This window comes from Podarcis raffonei, chromosome 5 (genome assembly GCF_027172205.1).
Source record: "Podarcis raffonei isolate rPodRaf1 chromosome 5, rPodRaf1.pri, whole genome shotgun sequence".
NCBI classification, from domain to species: Eukaryota; Metazoa; Chordata; class Lepidosauria; order Squamata; family Lacertidae; genus Podarcis; species Podarcis raffonei.
The window spans coordinates 27,064,781-27,086,105 of NC_070606.1; the positions used below are offsets into that span (position 1 = coordinate 27,064,781).

The 21,325-nt window shown below is 39.0% G+C and overlaps 1 protein-coding gene across 8 annotated transcripts in view; it reads right to left on the minus strand.

The window, feature by feature from the left end:
- Positions 1-695: 695 nt before the first annotated feature.
- Positions 696-21,325, minus strand: part of CCSER2 (coiled-coil serine rich protein 2) — a 52,253-nt gene continuing 31,623 nt past the window's right edge. For 4 of the 8 annotated variants that reach the window (XM_053388300.1, XM_053388299.1, XM_053388298.1 and 1 more), the window contains 5 exons: positions 20,308-20,394; positions 19,004-19,102; positions 13,025-13,109; positions 9,326-9,384; positions 696-2,690 (listed from right to left, as the gene is read on the minus strand). In XM_053388300.1, the coding sequence (XP_053244275.1) occupies positions 1,881-2,690; positions 9,326-9,384; positions 13,025-13,109; positions 19,004-19,102; positions 20,308-20,394 (1,140 nt within the window). In that variant the 3' untranslated portion in view covers positions 696-1,880. Of the gene's footprint in view, positions 2,691-9,325; positions 9,385-9,731; positions 9,772-13,024; positions 13,110-19,003; positions 19,103-20,307; positions 20,395-21,325 lie in introns of all 8 variants that reach the window. The other 4 variants (XM_053388304.1, XM_053388302.1, XM_053388303.1 and 1 more) reach the window with 4 other exon arrangements.

Genomic DNA, 21,325 nt, shown 5'->3' on the forward strand with positions numbered 1-21,325 from the left:
CCCTTTTAATGCATTACTCATGCAAAAGGGTTATACAGGGGCTGTCGGCCTCATTCTGACCCTTCACATATTGAAGGATAACTTCTTGGGAATCATGTAGACCCATGTGCCGCCTTCAAGCAAGTTAGAGGGTTCTGAATTGCATTGGGAGCCTACAATGATAGGGCTTCCCCATCAGTTATCACCAAAATGTAAGGTGCTAGGAGGCAAAATTCACAACCCTGCAGTTCCTATCGACCAGCTTTGCATCTTGAAAATGTTTCCTGCTGTTGACAATTCTTGGGCGGATGAGAGTATACCCTAGTTGAGGACAGCAATCACAAACATATGCTCTTACAGGTTTAAGGTGCATAGATATAGTTAACCTAAGAGGATATTCTTGGTCAGTCTTATGACTAATGAACCATGTTTGATTTATGAAAACGTCTTCAACATCCCCTCGGAGGGAGGCATATATTCTTGGATTAAAGGAAGCCCAAGCTGCAAATGCTCTGGTTTCATTTATGAAGTATCAATGTTTGAGATAGCATTCAACAAAGGATTCAAACCTACTACTGTAATGTACTCACACCTGCTTCATTTAACAATACAAAGGGCAGCATTTGAAAAGGCTACCTTCTAACCGTTGTTCTCTGGTTGGCATTCGAGTAAGACTTAGATAACCTACTACATATTTGGTTTTGGGGTGTGTGCAGTGTTTCTCATAAGAGCATTTTATTGCATATTTGCTAATGCAAGTTACAGGTATATCTTTACACTTCATTGCGCCATAAATATTTAAACTACAACCATCTTCATACAGAGTATCTAAGAGTTTTTTCTCCTTTACCAGTCATTTTCCATCCCTCATTCAATACCTAGGAACTAGCCACAAATGCAATATTATTAATCTCTGAAAGAGTACCAGTTCTGTTTTTATGACTCCACAAGCTTTCCCAAAGTGTGTCTGTGTATTTTAAAAATATTTCTTTAAAAAACAAGCTTTTATTATGAAAAATAATTTTCAAAACCCTACATTTATGGCAAAGGTTTGTGCAAACATTTCAAGTTGGGTTCATAAGACTTGCAACAGCAACATAAATTAATAAATAATGTTACAATTAAGTTAAATCTTAACATGAAAGTTATGTTGCGAAAATCCACAACACAGGTGTCACGGAGTCATTATTCCCAGGGTCACAGCACATAACCATTTTACAACTATCTGCATGAAAAGGTTTTGGGTGGATTAATGTTTAAAATTTAACTAATATCCATTTCACCCTGTGAAATTTTGTTTGCCGCTTGTGAACAGTGAAATATAAATTCAAAAAGTAACTACAGCAATTTGGGATCCTCCTGGCATAAAAACCCCAATTCAACACCAAATATACATCATTTAGACAGTCTTGGGTTCACTGTTGTAATAAATAGGAGCATTTTGCATAGGTCTCTGAGATACAGAGTCAGAATTATGGCTGAGATTGAAGATAAAAAACTAATTTATCACTTATAGTTGATGTCAGAGCCAAACGTGTATCCATAACCACCTAACATTCAGTGGTCCAAACTACTAAGGGTTGGATTTCCAGCAAGCAGCCTGTCCTCCTCAAACAAATGGTGCATTACTCTTAGCAACCAGTAGCCATTTCAAACTTTAGTATTAAGCCAAACAATCTTAAAAGGGGACAAATGGGCAATGCAATCAATGGATAGCACAGACTTCTAAATGGCACAAAATCAAGGGAGATTAGACTATAATAGTTAAGTACCAAAAGAACTGAAGCATTCAGTGCATGCATGCTTTTGATGAAGATTCTTGACTGAGACAAGAAAGGATGAGAGTAAGCAGCTTTACAATACAGGACATTGAGATGTTCATATGCAAGTCATGATTTCAATTATGTCTTTGGTTTAGGGAGGCGGGAATGCCGATTAGGAGCCACACAGTCACCAGAATGAATGTTTGAATCTTGATTCTGCATATTTTCTTTTGCTTGTATTAGTTGCCTTGAGTGGTTTGTCTTGGACCAGGTATTCTGAGATTCAGGAGGCATCATGATTTTTGGATTTGTCATTTGCTTGGGCCTAAAGGAAATCGTTGGAGGACGAAGCTTTGAGATTTTCTGGCTCTTATGACTCAGGTCAGACTGACTGGATGCCAGCTGCAGTTGTGTTGGGTAGCTTGGCGGCAGCTGTTCAGGCTCCTTTGAAGCAGAAGAGCCATCTGCAGATGCTGCTGCAACCGTTACTGGAGGAGGCACTAAAGCATTCTGCTTCGGAGTCTTGGTGGCTCTTGAACTCTTTGGCGCTGAAGCCTGGTTTGTCCGTGAGCAATTGTTTTTGAGAACTAATTTGGTCTGCACTTCTTGAGTATTTACTTGGGAAGATGAGTGAGAAGAGGGATGCGAATGTAGTGTATTAAATTTTCTACCAGACAGTTCTTTAGGCTTCTCTCTAACTTTTACATTCTTGGTGGAATGTGCATTCTCCTCTGACTTTCTTACATTTAACTGTGTATTTAAAGTGCTCAGTTCATTTAGGCTATTGGTGAAGGAGCCATCTGCAGCATTTTGAGATTCATGGCCAGCACTTTTCTTTTGGTCTTCTGTTGGTTCATTGTGGGCCCCGATGCGTGACGTTTTTATTAATTTTCCCTGGGCGAGGTCTGTGAAACTGGGAAGGTGGCTGGAAGGCTGTAGTACTTGAGGCTATAGGAGAGAGAGTTACATGCCAACAATTAGATAAAAATCAGTTAATATAAATGAAAGACACACTGATCTGTTAGGGTAATTTGAAATCCAGCTTTTCCCTCAAAAGTTTACATTTGAAAAACAGGTGAAGCACATTCCAGACATCTGAAACAACAAAAGAATAGAATCCAGCAATCTCAAATAAATTGTGCAACACAGGGGAAAAATTATTAACTCAATTGTAGCAAGAAAAATAGCCAGATCAAACAATAAAAACCCACACACACATACTATTGTAGCAAAAAGAACGTTAATGCCCAAGAAATGGTAAGCAAATTTAATGGCACGCACATGTAAATGAGAAGTTACACCTATAATTTCCTATTAAGTGCTCATACACTACAGCTATGAATAAAATTCTTAAGGTTTTATTATATAAGGTGGGGAGGGGAAACCTTTTCTTCTGTTGATGGCTGCTTTACCTTTGAGGTAACCTAAAGGGGCCACCAGTCAACTGTAGGTAAGGCCAAGCTTCTCTCCCGGCTCCCTGACAACTCAATGGGCTGCCAGCAGATGGTCTGATTGTTGTTGTCAAAGGTCTGAACTGAGAGCTTGCAGAATGCTTTTGCAACTAGGCCGTTGACATAAGGAATTTGCTGCCCCCCCCCCTTTGAAATAACACTTTGCAATGGATTGAAAATACTTTTTTCAAGAAACAGATGAATTGAAGGTTTGATTATAAAGCTAGAGATTAAAAAGAGAGATTTTTAATGAAGTCACTGCATAATACAATCATACAGAATGAACCCTGAGTTTAGGAACATTATATTGCAATTGCCACACCCGAGAAAAGGATGTAAATATACAACAAAGAACTTATATCTAAGTGAAAGAGCATGAGCTTTGTGTATAATAGCCACATTCATACTGCCTCAATTTAAAAGAACACAGGTAGCAAGGTTGGAAAAGATCTTTGCCTGAGACCTCAAAAAACTACCACCTGTCTGAGCAGACAGAACTGGGTGAGATAAAGCAGCCTATTATGTTCACTGCATGTTATGTATAAGTTCATCTCATTTTACCAATGGAATTTTGGGCACTTAAAAAAACCCTACCCTACACAAAGGCTTACATTTAGTTCTGTAAGAAATATCAATGTGCTCCTCCCTCTCCCACAACTTTAGAAAGTGAAAGACCTGGAGACTATAGTTTGGAGTACTCTGGCCCCTCACAAGATCAACACACTGTAAATTAGTAGAACATACTGACTATCCAGTCCCAAGTTTTCTACATAAATACCCAAGTTGGAATGTATCAAGAGCTAGTCAAAGACCAGGACCACACACAACTGTAAGCCATTGGCTTATTGCAAATGTGGAAGTTCCTGGAAAAGATATTTCTGCCGCTTTGCTGCTCCCCCTGTCCTGCTGTCCTGCTCTGAGCTTTTTTATGGCTTGGCTTAGTGTGTAATCTGAACCAGGGTTCATAGTTTGTCTCACTCCAGACAAACCATTGAGTCTAGGTTTATATGGGGAACTAGAGCTAGTCAGTGGGTCAGATACTTACCTCCCTCACCCTCCATGTGTCATTTTCCTTTGCCCACATGGTCTGACATCAAACCATGTGAACAAAGGCTCAGTGCAAGCTCCACTGATCAGTTGAGTGTCAGTGGTTTCAAAGGCATAGGGCTTTGCAAGTGGTGCCTACAAACCCAATTTCAGCAAAGAGCTGTACCTTTACCTGTCACACACTTCATGCTACAGATAGCATCAGGGGTAGGACATGTGAGCATGGCTTAACCAAAACAGCCTAGTGGGCCAAATGTGGAAGCTCAGTGGGTCTGATTAGGCCTGTGGGGCAGAGATGTCCCCACTGTGGCTTATTTCACAGGAGAGCAGTAGAACTGGGGGAGTAAAGTGAACCTGATCTCCTATCCAAGGCCTTACTCATTCATGCTAAGCTGTGTTTTAGCTTAGTGTCAACTGCAAACTGAGCCAATGCGACACGTTAAACCACAAATGTAAAAATGGCATTACAATGATCATTATGTCAACACTGTGGGCAGATACAGCTCTGTATATGTTAGGACTGGGTTGCTAGCCTATTTTTGTTCTCAATGAATTTCTGTATAGCAATCCTAGCTTTGTAGATGTAATGTTAGATGACATACCACTGTTGCATGAGTGTAGTCACTTTGCGCAGGGCTGATGGGAAGACTACAATGTTTTGTGGGAGTGGGAGGGAGAAAGAAGACTACACAGCTTCCCAGAAAAGCTAGTTTTAAAAGCAGTTACAAAGTGACCCAAAATAAAGTAATATAATTAGTAACAAGGGAAAAGGGTGTGACTGCAAGATATATGCATGGATAACAGCTTATACCAGAATCAAGCTAGGAGGATTCCCATACACTACAGAAAGAGGGAGGAAAGCAAAACTCAAGCAGGTAATCAGAATGCAATGTACAAATGATGCACTTTTTTTCAGGTCAGCAATCATCCATTGATCAGGTTGCAGAAGCACTTTTAGAACAGTCTGCTTCCGTCCTAACCCCCTCTGGGTGATGATAATCATCAGGGATCTAGGAGGCCACCATGTGTGAGTGTGAAAGAGAGTGTGCACACACTTCTACACTGCAGTACATCCTCACAGCCATCCAAACCTCAGTATTTTTTTACAAGCTTCACCATCTTATTTTGACTGAAACAAAAGTGAAAATAACTTTTTCTCAACAAGCCAGTATTTATGGTGCAGAGTGAAGCACAAGTTTCCTTATCAGTAGCTCCCCAACCGTACTCTTTTATTGCTTAGGGGAGTTTAAAAAGCAGCTTGGGGACTTGCCTGGAAAGTGCAGGTTGCCTCAAATGAAAACATCCACATATTCTGCATGTGGTTAAGTGCATCTCCCTGGGCCAGAGATGCTTTAAGTAGTCTTCAAACTGCCCAGTCCTGGAGATTCATGACTGGGTGAGCTATAACATTTGTCAACTTTGCTAAGCAGATGTATTTGCAAAGTAATGAAATTCCCTTTTGCTATATGAAAACAACATTGTGTGTGTGTGTGTGTTTCCATACACGCACACCTCCTATAGTCATGGAAACCCCTTCTCCTTTCTTAACTGCACTCTAGGACTGCTCTTGTATTGTAGAAATCTAACTACAGACAGCCAGCCATTGCAAAGTCTCCTTCACAAAATGAAAGAGTTCTATTGACACAAAGTGTTTTAATATTCTAAGGTTGCAATCCTTGGCACATCTATCTGACAGTAAATAACACTTTACTATAAAACCTACTTCTGAGCAGATATGCACTTGATGGTTCTATTAATGATTTTCTATATGCACCAAGAAATGCAGGAACAAATATTCCAAGGACCTTAAATATTTCTAAACTATCAACATTTCTTAACATTTTTTGTTGTAATATTTACTCATTTCTTTATATTTATTCACTTCTTGTATTTCCCAGCAGTCCATCATTTCTGACCATATGCCCCAGTAAAAATACTGGCAACTCAAGGAAATGAAAATATATTACTACTAGAAGAAGGCATACAGGTGCCAGATACCGTAATGTGGTGTGAAGAAAATCCACCTGTAAATCCTACCCCTTGCCTAAAATTCTTTCATTTTCTGTCATTTGTCCAGTGCCTATCTTTTTGACGTTCTACTTCTTCATATTTATAAATTGTATGCCCACTTTGCTCTTCTACATTTCCTCCAGCACCTAGAGTTGCTGTCAACATAAGGGATTGCTTTCTTAGCAATTTGAATATTAAATATGATGTATTAATTTCCTAGTCTCAGGGCAGGTACACACAACAAATACAGTATGTAAACTAGGTGTTTTCCACAACAATGTTGACAACCTAAGTGTGTCTAAGCAATCTTGACAGAACCCCAACTTCCATGTGTGCATGTCACTTAACTGCTGCAGGAGACTCCAAAGTAACAGGGAGGTACATGCAACACTGCATGTAGGAGGACTTAACATTCCACAGTTTACTATTTTAGGAGATGGAAAGGGAGAAAAGAAATGGTTAACAGAAAAGGACATGCAGAAGAGCCAGAAAGGTTGTCCTGTCTTGTATCTGCCATGACATCTCCAGACTGTCAAAGTGGAGAAGCATGGCAGTGGATGATGAAGACAAAAAGGAATAATTCAGCGCTTTACTGTGCAGACCCTTTCTCCATTTCTACCATTACTGAAGGTTACCATCCAATTATGCATTTTAAAAAATCACTAGTTAATAGTCGTTGCAGTGCATCTTTGCACTAATGCATTAATGTAGCGGGCTGTGCCCTGTGACTTAACAGAAGAGCACTCCAGACCCTAAGGATTCCCCTCATTTGCACAAGCAAAGTATCACCACCTTTCTATGGCCTACTCAAATGAATAGGCTGCATCCTATATTTTCCTTATTTCTTGTTTCTAATACTGTAATCCAGCATTCCCCAATTTATGATGTTAGGCCTCAATTTCTACCAGTTTCATCCAACATAGCCAAAAGTAAGGGATAATGCGAGCTGAGAATCTAACTACATCTGAAAGGCACCACACTGGAGAAGACTGCAATAACCCAATCCCCACTACACTGTGGCATTGCACTGCATTGATGCATTTCTCCTTATGCTCACAGTTCTTTGAATCAGTTTGCTTTAACAATTGGGGTCACTTTCATAGTAAAAGGTTGCTAAACCTGCCATCTGGCCAAAGTAAAAAATTTAATTCCCCTGCAGGTACGGCACACAGAAATCTTTTCCCAATTTGTCATATGGAGCCAAGATTAGACGGAACAGCTAGAAATTCCACAAAATAGATTTCAAAGACTTCTATGCCAGAAGTTTGAATTCAGACGGAATTGAAATTTATAGCTAAAAAGTTCTGAATCCTTATGTAGTATTAAAAGCCTCTTAAAATGGATAATACCTCATTAGCAAAGCAGAATCAAATCCAGAAACTGGATTTCAATGCCAAATTTAGGATCATTCCACAATATCTAAAAAATCAATGTCAGGCAAAAAAAAACTACACCACCTTATCATAGCTAAATTAAGAAAACATTTCCCTAAAAGATGGAAAGAGTTTGCTCCTAATCTTCATTTAAAAAACGGTCCACATTCTTTTCAGGTATTAACATGGTTTGCCCTGCATAAAACATTTCTCATATTGGCCACTATGGATAATCTTACATTAACAATAAGCAGAGACATCATAAGCCTTTTACCCATCCATGCAGTAAAGCCAGGAAGTCTTTAATTAACAGGGGTCTTCAGTTTCTGCCCCCAGATTCTTTCCCCTCTGGGCAAGCCTCCTTCATGGCCTATCCTAATGGAAGGGCCAATGGAGAACATGTCATCAAAAAGAGGAATGAAGGGGCTGCCTATGTGGGTACAAGTCTTGTTCATATCTTGGCTCAATCATCCAGGATATGATAATCTGAATATGGCTACTGATATTCCAAATCATGTCTACTTGATATGAGGAATGTGATCAGAAAATTCCTTGTTTTTGATTTGTTGAGCTCAGGTGATCAAAAACATTTGTTTTTATGTACTTTTATTACTGACATTTATACTGAATCCAGAAGGAAATTTGCTAAGTTATTATTGAATGGTTTGGCCACTTTTAATAACCTTAGTTTAAAGATGCACCTTCTGTCTAAGCAAGAGAAATATGTTTACATATTCAAAATTACAGTATTTTCTATAATCACAATGAATAGGCCATTTATTGAAACAAATGTTATCAACTGTAGAAATCTGCATAGGCATTAATAAGTGCTTTCCAGTGTACGGAATGCCTATGTACTACTAGTTTGTTTTAATTTAGATCTAGTTAAATTTAAGCCTGAGTTTTCATTTACTTTCAGTTACAGAAGTATTTCAATAAGCTAACTGGTTAAATAAGTTGACTGGCTGGCTATACATGTATAGTCTGAAGTATATTGAAATTGCATGGCTGAGATGAAATTGGAGAGGGACTTTCACAAACACTTTCACCCACTACAAAAAGCAGCCTGCCTTGTAGCACTCATGTAAAAAAATTGCTGCAGGGGAAGGGGTCAAACACATTAATTTGTTTTATGGAGCAAATGTCAGAGAAACAGAAGACGTATCTCCATTGCCAGGTTCCCCTCTAAAGCTCTATTTTCACCCTTAAGTTGTTCACCAGCAAACACCTGGTACAGACCTAACTGAAATGTATATGATAGCTACTTGTTTAAACTGTTTTGTGGAGCTTTCCATTAATGTGAAACTAATGTTGCTTGACAGGAGTAGTTGTGAGTCAGGTCCCAATTTAAATTTCATTTCTACCATGAACTCATTGGGAAGCATTAAGTAATCACTCTTCCAACCATATCCCCATCTCACTTTGTAATATGGACGTAATAACAGCCTCTTACAAGGATGTTATAAGGATTAATGAAAACTCATATGAAATGCTGTGTGCACTAAGAAAAGCACTATATGTTTATTGTGTTGTAGAATACTTCCAATGCTGTCTAACCAAGGAAGCAGATTATGACAAAGTATTAAACACCAATTGTGCCTTTGGATATTGTCAACATGTATTTTTACAATAAATATAGGTTCTAGAAATTATCCATTTCCAGATTTCTCTAGATGTTCTAGTATAAAGGATCCACACATACCCTGCCACAATATAGCAGTATCCTGTGAAGGCTGGTTCTACATGAGTTGTCGCAGGGTGCTCAATAGCAGAAAATCAATGAAGAGAATTGCCACGTAAGACACACACAGTAAACTGGAAATTACTTCAAATGTTTTGCAATTTTGCATACAACTTAATGCCACTCAGTAAGGTGTAGAAAAATACAGGCATGAAAATGTGATTCTCTTGCTTATAACACAGGTGAGATGAAACATTTACTTTGATTTCATTAAGAACTATGAAACAGCCTTTTCCTATTAATGTTATGAGGTATGGAGAAAACAAGACAACTCTGCATGCACAACTTTGACATGCATGCACCATGCAGGCAGCATACACAATAGTGAAGAAGTGGAAGGAGGAAGAAATCTGAAGTTGTACTGTACCACGCTTTATCATAGAAGTAATGGACTAATTCCTCAACTCCTTGCCAATAGCAAAATGGAAAGCAGAGACAAGAAAAAGACAAGGACAGTGGTGTCAGAGGACCAAGACACAACAATGAGCAATTGCCATGACCAAAGAGTACCCTCTCTTTCATTACATGGTTGTGTATATGAACCTATTGAGGAAAGCTTTTATTCCAGTGTACTAACGCAGGTCTTTTACATAAAGCATGTATATCCCTGAATCTTAAGAACAAATCTATGCCAACTTTTCAAAGGACAAAACTGACTTGGCACCTAATTTCTACTCACCTTTATCAGGAACTCAGCATTGACTCTAATTATGATAATTTGAAGGATTAAACAGAAATTCTAATAGCTTCTTTATTTCCTGCTCATCACATTGTTTTGAAGGCTTTATTTGTCTATATCAGATGTAGGAAACCTGTGCACCTCCAGATGTTGTTATATTCCAGCTCCCATCATCCTCACCATCGGTCATGTTGGCTGGGGCTGATAGGGGCTGCCATCCAACAACATCCAGAGGGCCACACATTGCCTGCCCCTGGTCTGCAGTCTATCATTAATGCTCAAAAAGTATGTGATACACTATAAGCTCATATTCCTTTTGGCTTTCCCTCACCCAAAAATGAGTCAGGGTATTTCCACAGCTCATAATCTCCTAAACCCACAACTACTCTGCCCAACCCCTAGCTGGTTTTGCACAAGTTTCTATCCTGAAATTATGCCAAATTTGTTCCACTTACTTCCACCATCCTGACTCAATATAGGTATGATTGGTCCTTTGATCATCAAACTAATCAGCACTTCTGTGACTGTTCACATACCAAAGACTCTACAGAGAAACTCCCAGGCAACTGGGTATGAGGGATTGAAGTTTACCAGTCTAGATGGGGGATGGGGGAGCCTCCAGTCCCTTCATGTGTTGTTGGATTCCAATCCCATCAGCCATGGATGTTTGGAGTTGGAGTCCAACAACATGTTTACTAGGTTTACCAACTAGACTAGGTTTACCACACCTAGTCTAGACACATAAGCAGCTTCCTATGCTGCTTTTCCACACTCCTGCTGCTTCCGCACCACAGACAAATCAAGCCAGAATTAGGCTTGTCGTTTCATGTGAACCCAGGTTTGGACCCGTTTCTCTCAAACAAATGTCAAGCAGTGAGCAAAGAAAAAGCCTTGGTTACTACTTGTGATTTGTTGGAAGGAAACAAACTATGAGCCCAGATTTGGACAACACAAAAAGCAAACAGGTTTGTTTTAAATTAGGACTCGGAAAACATTTTCAGCCTGAAAACTATACTGCCATCTGGACAACCTTCTGGGAGTGGGGACCACATGCTAGTGCTGGGAAGGCAAAAGTGGGTAGCTCCTTTCTACAGTACATTAGTTTCTACACATGCTCACACACCTCTCTTTGTCCATCCAGATAAAAAAAGGGTCATTATCAGCGTCCAAGGACACATTCCAGCCAAGCAAAACCTCTAAAGGAGAATGTGAAGGAAGGCCAGTTAGGGGTGTAGTTTGGGGAAACAGTGTTGTTGGGGAGGGAGCTTTACTCGGAGAGAGTCCCAAGGTCTGGGAAGAGGCCAGTAGGGCTGCATTTGGCCCCCGGGCCATAGGTGCTCCATCCTGTTTCAAACTGTGGCTTAATGTGATGTGTGAACTAGGCCAGTAAGTGCATTCCACTGAACTCTTTCATATTACTTATTTCACTGATTTTCTAGCCCTAAGCAACTTTCACTGCACAGCTTATAGCACTGAAAATTAATGAACCACCAAATATGGAAGACATACTAAGATCATAAGGAGCATCCTGTTGCACCACAACAGAGGTCTATCTAACCCAAACTCTATGAGAAGATGGACCCAGGCAAATTCAGCTAAGCAGCCAAAGCAGTTCCTCGTCCAAGTGTAGTCCAGTATAATGGAAACTAGGCATTCATTTGGGAATGAGACCCCCTGAATCTCAGGGGTCATGGATTTGAACCACATGTTGGGAATGTAGCACATCCATGTGCTGCTATTTAGAACAGGGGCATGTCCACAGCAGGAACTGCATATGGCAAAGTCCAAATCCCAGGGAAAGGGTCAAATAATGCCAGTTCTCAGTTCCAATTCTGCCCACAATATAAAATAGGAGCAGCTTTTTGCTCTGTTCAAAAGAGAGCGCATATATATATATATATATATATATATATATATATATATATATACACACACACACACACACACACACACACACACTTACCAGTTAGTATTCAGTCTTTGTTTAGTTCCCAAATAGCATTCTCACAACATACGTAGCCCTTTAGTTATCATCCTTTTATATTCTTAAGAACATTGCCGAAGATCTTAATTTCTGCCCATACTTAATTTATTTAGCAGCATCTAACTGAAGCTGAGAATGCAAATTCTCAAACTACTAAAAAAAGTATTTCACCACTCAACTTTTAATAAAATTGATTGGAATACATCCTTACTTTGCAAATCAGCTTTCTAGGGTATGGATAATTTAAAATGCAAAAAAAATCTACCATAAGCAAATGAAAATGTTTACACAAACAAGGTAGCCACTTTATATTTCCCCTGAAATAATTTAAGCTAGTGCTTCACAATATATCAGTTTTACTAGTTTTCTACTCTATTTTAGTACAGTACAAATCAACAAATTTGTCTTTTCTATTGTGCATAAAGAACAATATCCCATTTTAGATCAAGCTGTTGCTAGTTAATGAGTAATATTAATAAATCATGCATTGCTGGAAAAGCCACTACTTCCTTAATTTGTTACTCTGGCACATTGCTGATTGAGAGATCTCTTAGAAAAGCTTCACAGCTGAAAGAAAAGTTTAATTTTCCAAATATAGCAATGTGTCACATACTGTTATCAAAGTATGACTTGTATGAACACATCTCCACAAATATCAAACAAATATATTTGGATGAGCATACATGCTGATAACATGAACAAACGGGACAAACACGCACTTTAAAAGCCATGAAAGGGTGGAGAACAAGCAAACTTTCAGGATAGATGAAATAAAGGTTTCAGGTAGCTTTTAAGATCTATTATTAAACGATTTGATAAAGCTGTTAAGTTGCAGTTATATCGTTAAGTGAAAGAGGTGCTGAGGTTAGACCACAGACTCACATGTGTCTTATGTTTTTGCTTGAAAGAACAGAATGCTACACAATGAACAGTGCGTGCAAAGGGAAAACTGCTACTGGAGCACAGTGAGGGATATGAGTGAGAAGTACAGACTCACTCTGTCTGCGTTGCGGTGGAACAGTCCGAGGGATGCCCTGGAATGAGCCCTGCCAGGGAGAGAAGGAAGGAGCAGAATACCCACCCTGTGCAGAGAAAGATGGGGGAGAAAGAATAATAAAAAAGAGAACAGAGAGGGGGCAAACAGCACCAAAAGCCACATTGTTCCTCTTACTAAGAACAAGTACTTTTAAATCTGAAATAATTGAAAAGATCAGCAAGGTTTGTAAAAGCTCGATTCTGGAAAATATTTGAAGGAAAAATTGGCTTTAGGTATTCGAAATGTATTTATTAAATGCAACACCAAGTCAATCAAGACAAGAATAGCCTTTTTATATACATTTTAAAATTGTTTCAGAGTACCTGGTGGAAGTAAGTGGTTTGTTTATCAAATTCTAATTTATTATAAAGATCAGCGAAGATGTCCAAAGAACAGGGAAGGCTTTAATAGTGTATGCCTTTCAAACCTGAAAAGATTATAGCAAGGAACTTGGGTAGATTCTCTATTGCCTGCATACCTCAAGATCTTTGAAAGATGTTTTAATGGGACCCACACTTTACACCTGGGATGAGATGTTAAGCCTGACGTACACAAATAATTACAACTCACAAAATCCAATCAGCATAAACACAAGACAATACACTAATTAAAATGGCTTACTGAAATTGTAAAATTCTTAGAAGTTCTGGGTAAATAAAAATAGCTAGACTGGCACCCAAAGGGCAGAATAGATCCTAGGTGCACTCCCTCTTTCAGTCATCACATTTGTCCAACATCAGAACAACTGAAGAGGAGTGTTGATAGATAGCTGAATTTGTGGGCAGGGTGATGTTGAGAAAGGACTTTAGCGTCAACATGAGCAACTCAAACTGGGTTTGAAAATCAAATGGTGGTCAGTGAAGCTCTTTTGATACTGATGGGAGATGTTTCTAATGAGATGCCCTGGATTAACAGTCTCATGGTACAGGGTCTATCTGTAGTTTCCAAACCATGTTTTAAGGATAGCCCCATATATAATACATTCAGACTAACAAAAATGTTATCAGAGCATGGATAATTGCAATCGAGTGCATGCTTGGGTTTTAGGTTTGTTTCAGACTGTAAAAAGATGTAACTCCAAAAAAGCTTAAATAGTTTAAGAAGCGGTTAAAAATTATCCATGGCAATTGCTTTTCATTCCAGCCACTGCATAAAACGGTTGCCACGTGAAGGCCAGTTCATGCATCCTCTGGGCAGTAATCATCATGTGAATACCAATCTCCATTTTAATGTAGAAAAAGGGGTGCCTGGTTTGTTTGTCTCCATGCTAATAAATAGAGAAATGCTGTTTTGAGGATAGTGAAACCACGTCCTCTCAATTTGTTCTGCAGCAGGTGCACACATGCATGAATCCTGAGTAACTCGGCCTTTTAAAAATGCATTTGGCAGCCACAATAGGACTTGCTCTCAAATAATATGCACAGGACTGCTATTTTAGAAAGAGTGGACAAATTTTGCTAAGTTGAAACATAGGGAATTGCAGTCATTATATTGTGGTGGGGGTTATACACACACTACATTTAAATCTTACATAGTTAGCTAGATAGAGGGGAAATTTCAGGTGAGACTAAATTCTTAAAATAGTTCTATAACCTGCATGTGTGGATTCTATATATTATGCTGAGCTCCAGAAAACAAAAGCTTGCAATACAAGTAGAACATTCAGCAACTTTGCTTGATGTTACATGAGATATTGGTGATACTTTTGATAACATACAATGAACGGTACAATGGTATGAAGAATAGACAAGATAGTATTGCAAAACAGTTACGTAAATATCCATTGGTTTGGTTGCCTATGTGAAGAATCAACTCTGAGCAACCTTTAAATAAGATTTCTTCCTTTTCTACAAGGCTGCAGTAAATCTATGGTGGTTTGGTTGAACATCAGTAATTCATAGTTAAACATATGAAATAATAAAAGGTTGCTTTTTTCCACTGGTGGACTGCAAAGTTGCTATGATCACTTCTTCCTTTGGCTGAACCCCTAGCACATAACTTGCACTCTTCTGAATCTTTTTGAAAACCAGCTATTAACAATGAAGGTTTTTCTTTAATAAATTACAACAAAGAAGTACACAAATGCATTATAAAGCTGCTAGCATGCCTGCCCTCCCATCTCTCTCTTGTGTAATATTTATGAGAGAGATGAATTAACAGCTGTAATTCCTAAGGTAATGCTGTAACCTTATTGCAGAGGGGGTGTAAAAAGGAGGTTTAAAAATGGGCTTAAATGTTTCCCTCTGTCATAAGCTGCGGAGCTGGCCTACCTATTTGTGGAAACAAAGCTGCTGCATTCTTTTTTCTCCCCCCTTGACAACTAATGGGGGAGGAGAACTGAAAATTAACCATGGGCAGAGCCAGAAGTAGCACAACTCAGGGATAGGTTGCAGATTTTGATACATCACCATCGTGCCTGCCCTGAAAACTGCAGCAACAGAAGCTCTGTAGTCGATTTGGTAAAACACAAGTCCTTCCTTTTGAAGCAAGTGTCCAGTCTACCCCTATTAAAATGAAAGGGAAAGTGACACTACCACACACTTTGGGCTAGTTAGGGTCCATTTTATCCCTAGCAACTTCTCAAAATTGGGTAGGAAAAATAACTTCACATTTTGCCTATCATCATAAATTAATGCCGCCCCCCCCCCGTGTGTGTGTGTGTGTGTGTGTGTGTGGAGGAGGTTATACACCACTTCAAGAATGGTTCTCCTATATTTAAAACAAATTATTACAGCACACTGCAAAATTCCATCAGACCACAAAAATCGATTTTACCGCAGGGGGTTAATTCTGTTCCAAGCCGATTTTTATCTTGAAAGAAAAGTTACTTAGTGCAAGCTTACAACACTGAAATTTTATATGCGGGGGAGTAATTTCTGGATTCAGCTAGTGTTAAAATCTAAGCAAGGATTCAAATTCCTGGAATAGTCAGGTAAGCTTTCTGGGGATAGCTCTAAGTATGGGTCACTAAGGTAACAAAGGAAGTGGCTCTGTGTAGCAGATGTGTGTAGTTAGTAAGATAAAGACAGAGTTGTGAGCTGAGTTTTGTGTGTGTAAGTTAGAAGCTGGAGGAAGAAGTATGCCTGATTTCTGCTCATGCAGAATGGGATGTTAGTGCAGTGTCAATAAATCATATATCATAAAGACACCGCAGTCTCTGCTGTTCCTCATTCTGAAGGAAACACAAACTTGGGTGCCTGGAAACCCTGGAATCTCACACTGCTCTGGGATTGAGGTGGCATGCAACAATATCTTGTTCTGGGTGGATGGGGGGAATATTAGGAGAAACATTCAACCCCTTTCATTATTTACTATGGGCCCAGTATTTCAGCTAGTCATTTTTTGTTATTGTTTCTGTTCTGCTATAGGAAAATGACAGTGATTTCTAATAATACTTCTTGTTTTTGTTTTTATTATGCATTTTGTGTTTTGATGCTGTGAACCACCCTGAGATCTTTGGATGAAGGGCATTATACGAATTTAAAAAATAAATAAACAAACAAAATTATTCAATATGGGGGTCTCAACAGGTCAACTAAAACATGCCTATATGCGTATATCTATCTGTATACTGAATTAGTTTCAAATGAAAATAGTAAGAATAAAAATATAGAATATTATAGAATTTGTTGATGAATCAGTGAGGTTCATTTAAAATATCCTTCAAAAATTATTCAAAGTAGATTAGAGTCAGAATGTCAAGAAGAGACAAATCAGGAGTTCTGAGTTTATAGTTTTGCTTTAACCTAATCAAGTATGAATTCCAGTACATATTGCACTGTGCTAGTTTTATTTGCCTACAACAGGGGTTGTGCCTGGGCCAGTTCACTCCAGCGGAGATCCCTCCATGGGCCCGATCATGCACACACTCGCGATTTCAGGCATCTGCGTCTGTGAAGACGTGATTTCTGGCATCTGCATCGACATGATTTCTGGCGCCATGGAAGCAAGTCCCCGTGCCGCGCTGGTTTAGCGCAGTGCGTGGGGACTCGCCGAATGGGCGGCTCGGGGGCTGGTTAAACAACCCCTGCGGGCCACTTGTGGCCCATGGGCCTTAGGTTTCCGACCCCTGGCCTACAAATATACAAAACACATCCAATCACTATGATCTGAGTATGGTTTTTTTGTTATTTGTTCTTCCAAATCATGTACTGAAAAATGTGAAAGATGTTTTTTTTCCAGCACAAAACCCTAAAGCTCACTTCTAGTCCACAACAAAGTGTCCACTAACAACTCTTAGAAATAGTATAGGAGAGGCTTCTGGGGCAGTTTCATAGAATAATTTACAACTAAAGACCATATAGTACTTCTCAAATCATGTCCTGGTTTGCATAGCATGTTAAACTACTATTTTCCCTACTACTGCCACTGCCATGAAACAAGTCAGAGTTTGGATTGTGATGACATCTGAACCTGGCTTTTCATTTGTTTCACTGCCTACAAACTGTAAACAATAAGCAAAGAACAACCTGGGGATACTGCTTCTCTGTTTAGAGAGAAACAAGCCAAGGTTCAGGCATCACAATCCAGATGCTGGCTTGTTTCCTGGCAACGTACCCACACTTAGCAACAGGAACTTTTCAGTAGTGTGCACTAGTACACTGCATGTTCACATTAAAATATGGGCTTGTTTTTAACCATGGTTTAATATGCCATGAGAACTAGAGCAGTATAATGCCGTTTCAGGGCAATTCTTTTAGTGCTATTTTGCCTCTAGTTTACTAATAGGTGAGCAGGACAGAGCTACAGGCCTAATTATGCCACAGCCGGGTCCACTGGTCCATTTGTTCACGTCTAGCCATATTATCAAGTCCACACAGGTGCCTGTACCATTTGTATACACATTCTGCATACTAGCAACCCATAAACTGCACTGTTAGGAAACTCCATTAAAAATCAGTGATGTGTAGAGCATGTGACATCACAGAACACTTCATTGCCATTTCAACAGTCAAAATATATTGCTACAGTTTGCATATAATTTTTTTCTTTACCCTAGAAAAGATGCTCAACCATCAATATTGAATAAGATGCATAGAATTAGGAAATCCTCTCTTTCCTCCTCAGAAATATGAAAACACTAACCTCAAATTAACTAAAAGGGGTAAGGACAAGTGAACCCCATTTTTTCTCATTCAAATCTAGAACTAGTGCAATTTCTGCTGGTGTCTAGTGTTATTCTGAAATCCAAAAGAATCACAATTTTCTTACGAGAGCTATTTCATATTTTTGGTAAATGTGTGCTCCACTGCTGCTGTGCATTATGAATGCTAATGGAGAAAATTTTCTACTACAATACATCAAACTTGTAAAGAATTATATTGTCATCTACACCAATACTTCAGATTCCAAAATTGGAAACAGAAATAAACCCAGGACTAAAATTTGACAGTTATTAAAAAGACAAAGTGGTAACCTTGCCAGGAAAATATGTACTGGTAATAGATTCTCATGAGATTTGAAAATAGTGGGTCATAGCCAACTAAGTTATACTCACAGCAGACCCACTGAAACTAATTGACCTAAGTAACTAATGTCCATTCATTTCAATGGAACAATCCTGAGTAGGACAAATAAAGTTTAATATGAATTACATTAGCACTATATTGCATTTTGATGGCATTCCTAAAAATGATACTTAGGAATCAGGAAGGACTGGAATCTGAAATCCTGCTTATCTGAAATCCTAAATTGCATTTTTAAGACTCAAATGAGAGTCAACACACACACAAAAATACACAAAGAACTGTATGTCTCCGTCACCCGATAAATAACTATGTATATACAATGTAGCAGATTGCAAAACATCTTTAAAATTATATACAACTAAAAAGAAGAAATTGAAAGAACCTGGGTAACATGGCAAGATGATGAAACCTAATGGATCTAAACCAGGAGCTATCTTACATAAACAACTGTAACTTTTCATCAACTACTCACAGCACTTTTCCTCCAGGAGGTCTGTGTGTATTTGTCAGCATATGTGCACGCAGGCTGTTCAGATATCTTGCTGTCTCTGTTGCAGACACACCTAACAGACTTTATGCATACGCAAAAGACAAATGATTTGATGGTTATTTATTATGCGTTTTAGTTACTTTACACAAACATCTCAAAATGTCTTACAGATAGTATAATACACAATATATCATTAGCAAATGAATTAAACAAAATATGAGGTAGTAAGGCCATAAAACAATCCTTCTGTACTCTCATGGGTTTTACCACTGCAAAACAGGCGCCACAAACTGCTGCTAAGAAAGAAGAAAAGGATGGATACAGAGGTCCAAAGGCTGATCCACATAATAGACATTAGAAATACTTAATTCAAGTGTAAACTGAACAGTGTGTAAACTGTACACAAACAGCAGTGCAGAATATAAAGAGTTGTAACCCATCAAGTTATTCCATTAGTTCAAGGGCTTCCACCTGCAGAACAGGACTTCCTCTCCCCATTCACTCCCCGCAACCCCCCCAGATCTCCTCCAGAAAGTTGGGGAGAAACCCATAACTGATGGGGGGGGTAGTAGCAAGGACAGGAAATTAAAGTCCCATCCCATTGTACAGGTGGAAGTCTTGCACTAAACAGAACAAGGTCATGAGTTACAACCCAGTGTCTCCCAGAAAGGAACCTAGACTCATATATATATATCCTGATACTTTTATACACTTAAATATATCACAGTTATCTGCAATTAACATGAAATATTTCCAAATCATTCACAGCAACTTCAACTGTTTGGAGAGTTTTTCATTTTTATTTTTAAATACCTCCTTCCATAATAGTTCCCCTGAATGTGTTAATATTGTAATTTTGGCTTTACAGTATAAGAAACATCATCTGCTGCTCTTTAAAGTATAGTTAGATTTCTCATGTCAAATCTTATACTTGATACAAATTGCTAAATGCAGCTGCATTAAGAGTAAAATAAATTGACAGTGTGATATGTTAAAATGAAGAATGGTGCAGTTTGAACTCCTGTTATTTAAGAATCCTGTGCTCTAAAGTTAACATACACAGCACATGGCCATAATATGTAAGAACACTAAGGTATCATACTCCTGATCCAGGAATTCCTGTGACTGCTCCAATTTACATAAGCAGCTCCTATAAAAGGATTTCCCACTGACTTAAATATTGAAGTTAGTCCCACGCAAGTGAACAAGAAGTGCTGTCACATTGATTTATAGAAATTATGGTAGATATCACATTCTCTGCAGAGCATACTGTATAATATACTCACAAGCCGATGCTCTAGTTGTTTGATTGTTTCATCCTTTTTCTTTAAATCTTCTTTAAGCTGTGTGATCTCATTCAGCAAATCATCAGTCTGGCAAACAAAAAGTGGAGATCTTAATGTTTTCCATGAAGTAGATAAATATAATTCTTATCTGTCCGGGAGGTCGGGGAAGAGAGAAAGTAAAATCTTTGTCTAGGAGTAAATTGCTTTTTAAAGTTTAGGCTCTGCATTATTTTCATTACCAAATGTTGAGAACGAAAACAAAAAACAAAACTGCAAATATTGGCCATATTCTGGTATCATAGTTAACAGTGGTGTAGAATGGGGGGCTGAGGGGGGCCATCACCCCAGGCAGTTTTTTGGGGGTGTCCTCAGCTGCCCTCCAGCTGTAGGGTGCAGTGAGAGGATTCAACAGCATATGACACCCTTCCTGTGAGCCCACTGCCACTCACAAAAGCAGCACTTGGCTTGCAGGGGTCAGGGTGATGCCTGTTGCTTTGCAACAGCTTGCGGTGCCCCATAAGTGTGCCCTGCTTTACAGCAGTGGGCAGGGGTCGCTCTGGCAACATGCCCCACCCCACAGCATGTCCTGAACGTACCCTGGTGTATGCATGCCCTGGACACAGGCGGTGAATGCTCCACCACTGGTAGTTAAGCTATGGTTTGAAAGTTCTGGACAATTAAATGGACAACTAGCTATAGCTTACTTGGGGGCAACAGACCACTGAGTGATATCAAACTACATCAAACCTACTGAAATAAATAGACTTAATCTGATTTCCCTGAATCTACTCCAACATTATGTCTGAAGTTAAGATCCTCCCTTAAGTTTGGTTTGTTTGCAATCCTGCCCAAGCCTCTTACCAAATACATGTGGCAACAGCAGCTGGAAAACAAAACCTGCTCCCTAGGCCAAGTGTTTCTTAGTGGTGCTTTTCCTGAAACTGTCTTCTCTCCTCATTCTGCCTAGCAACATGGTTCTTTGCTTGCCCAGTTTTTCCACCACAATTCTTATCTCTCA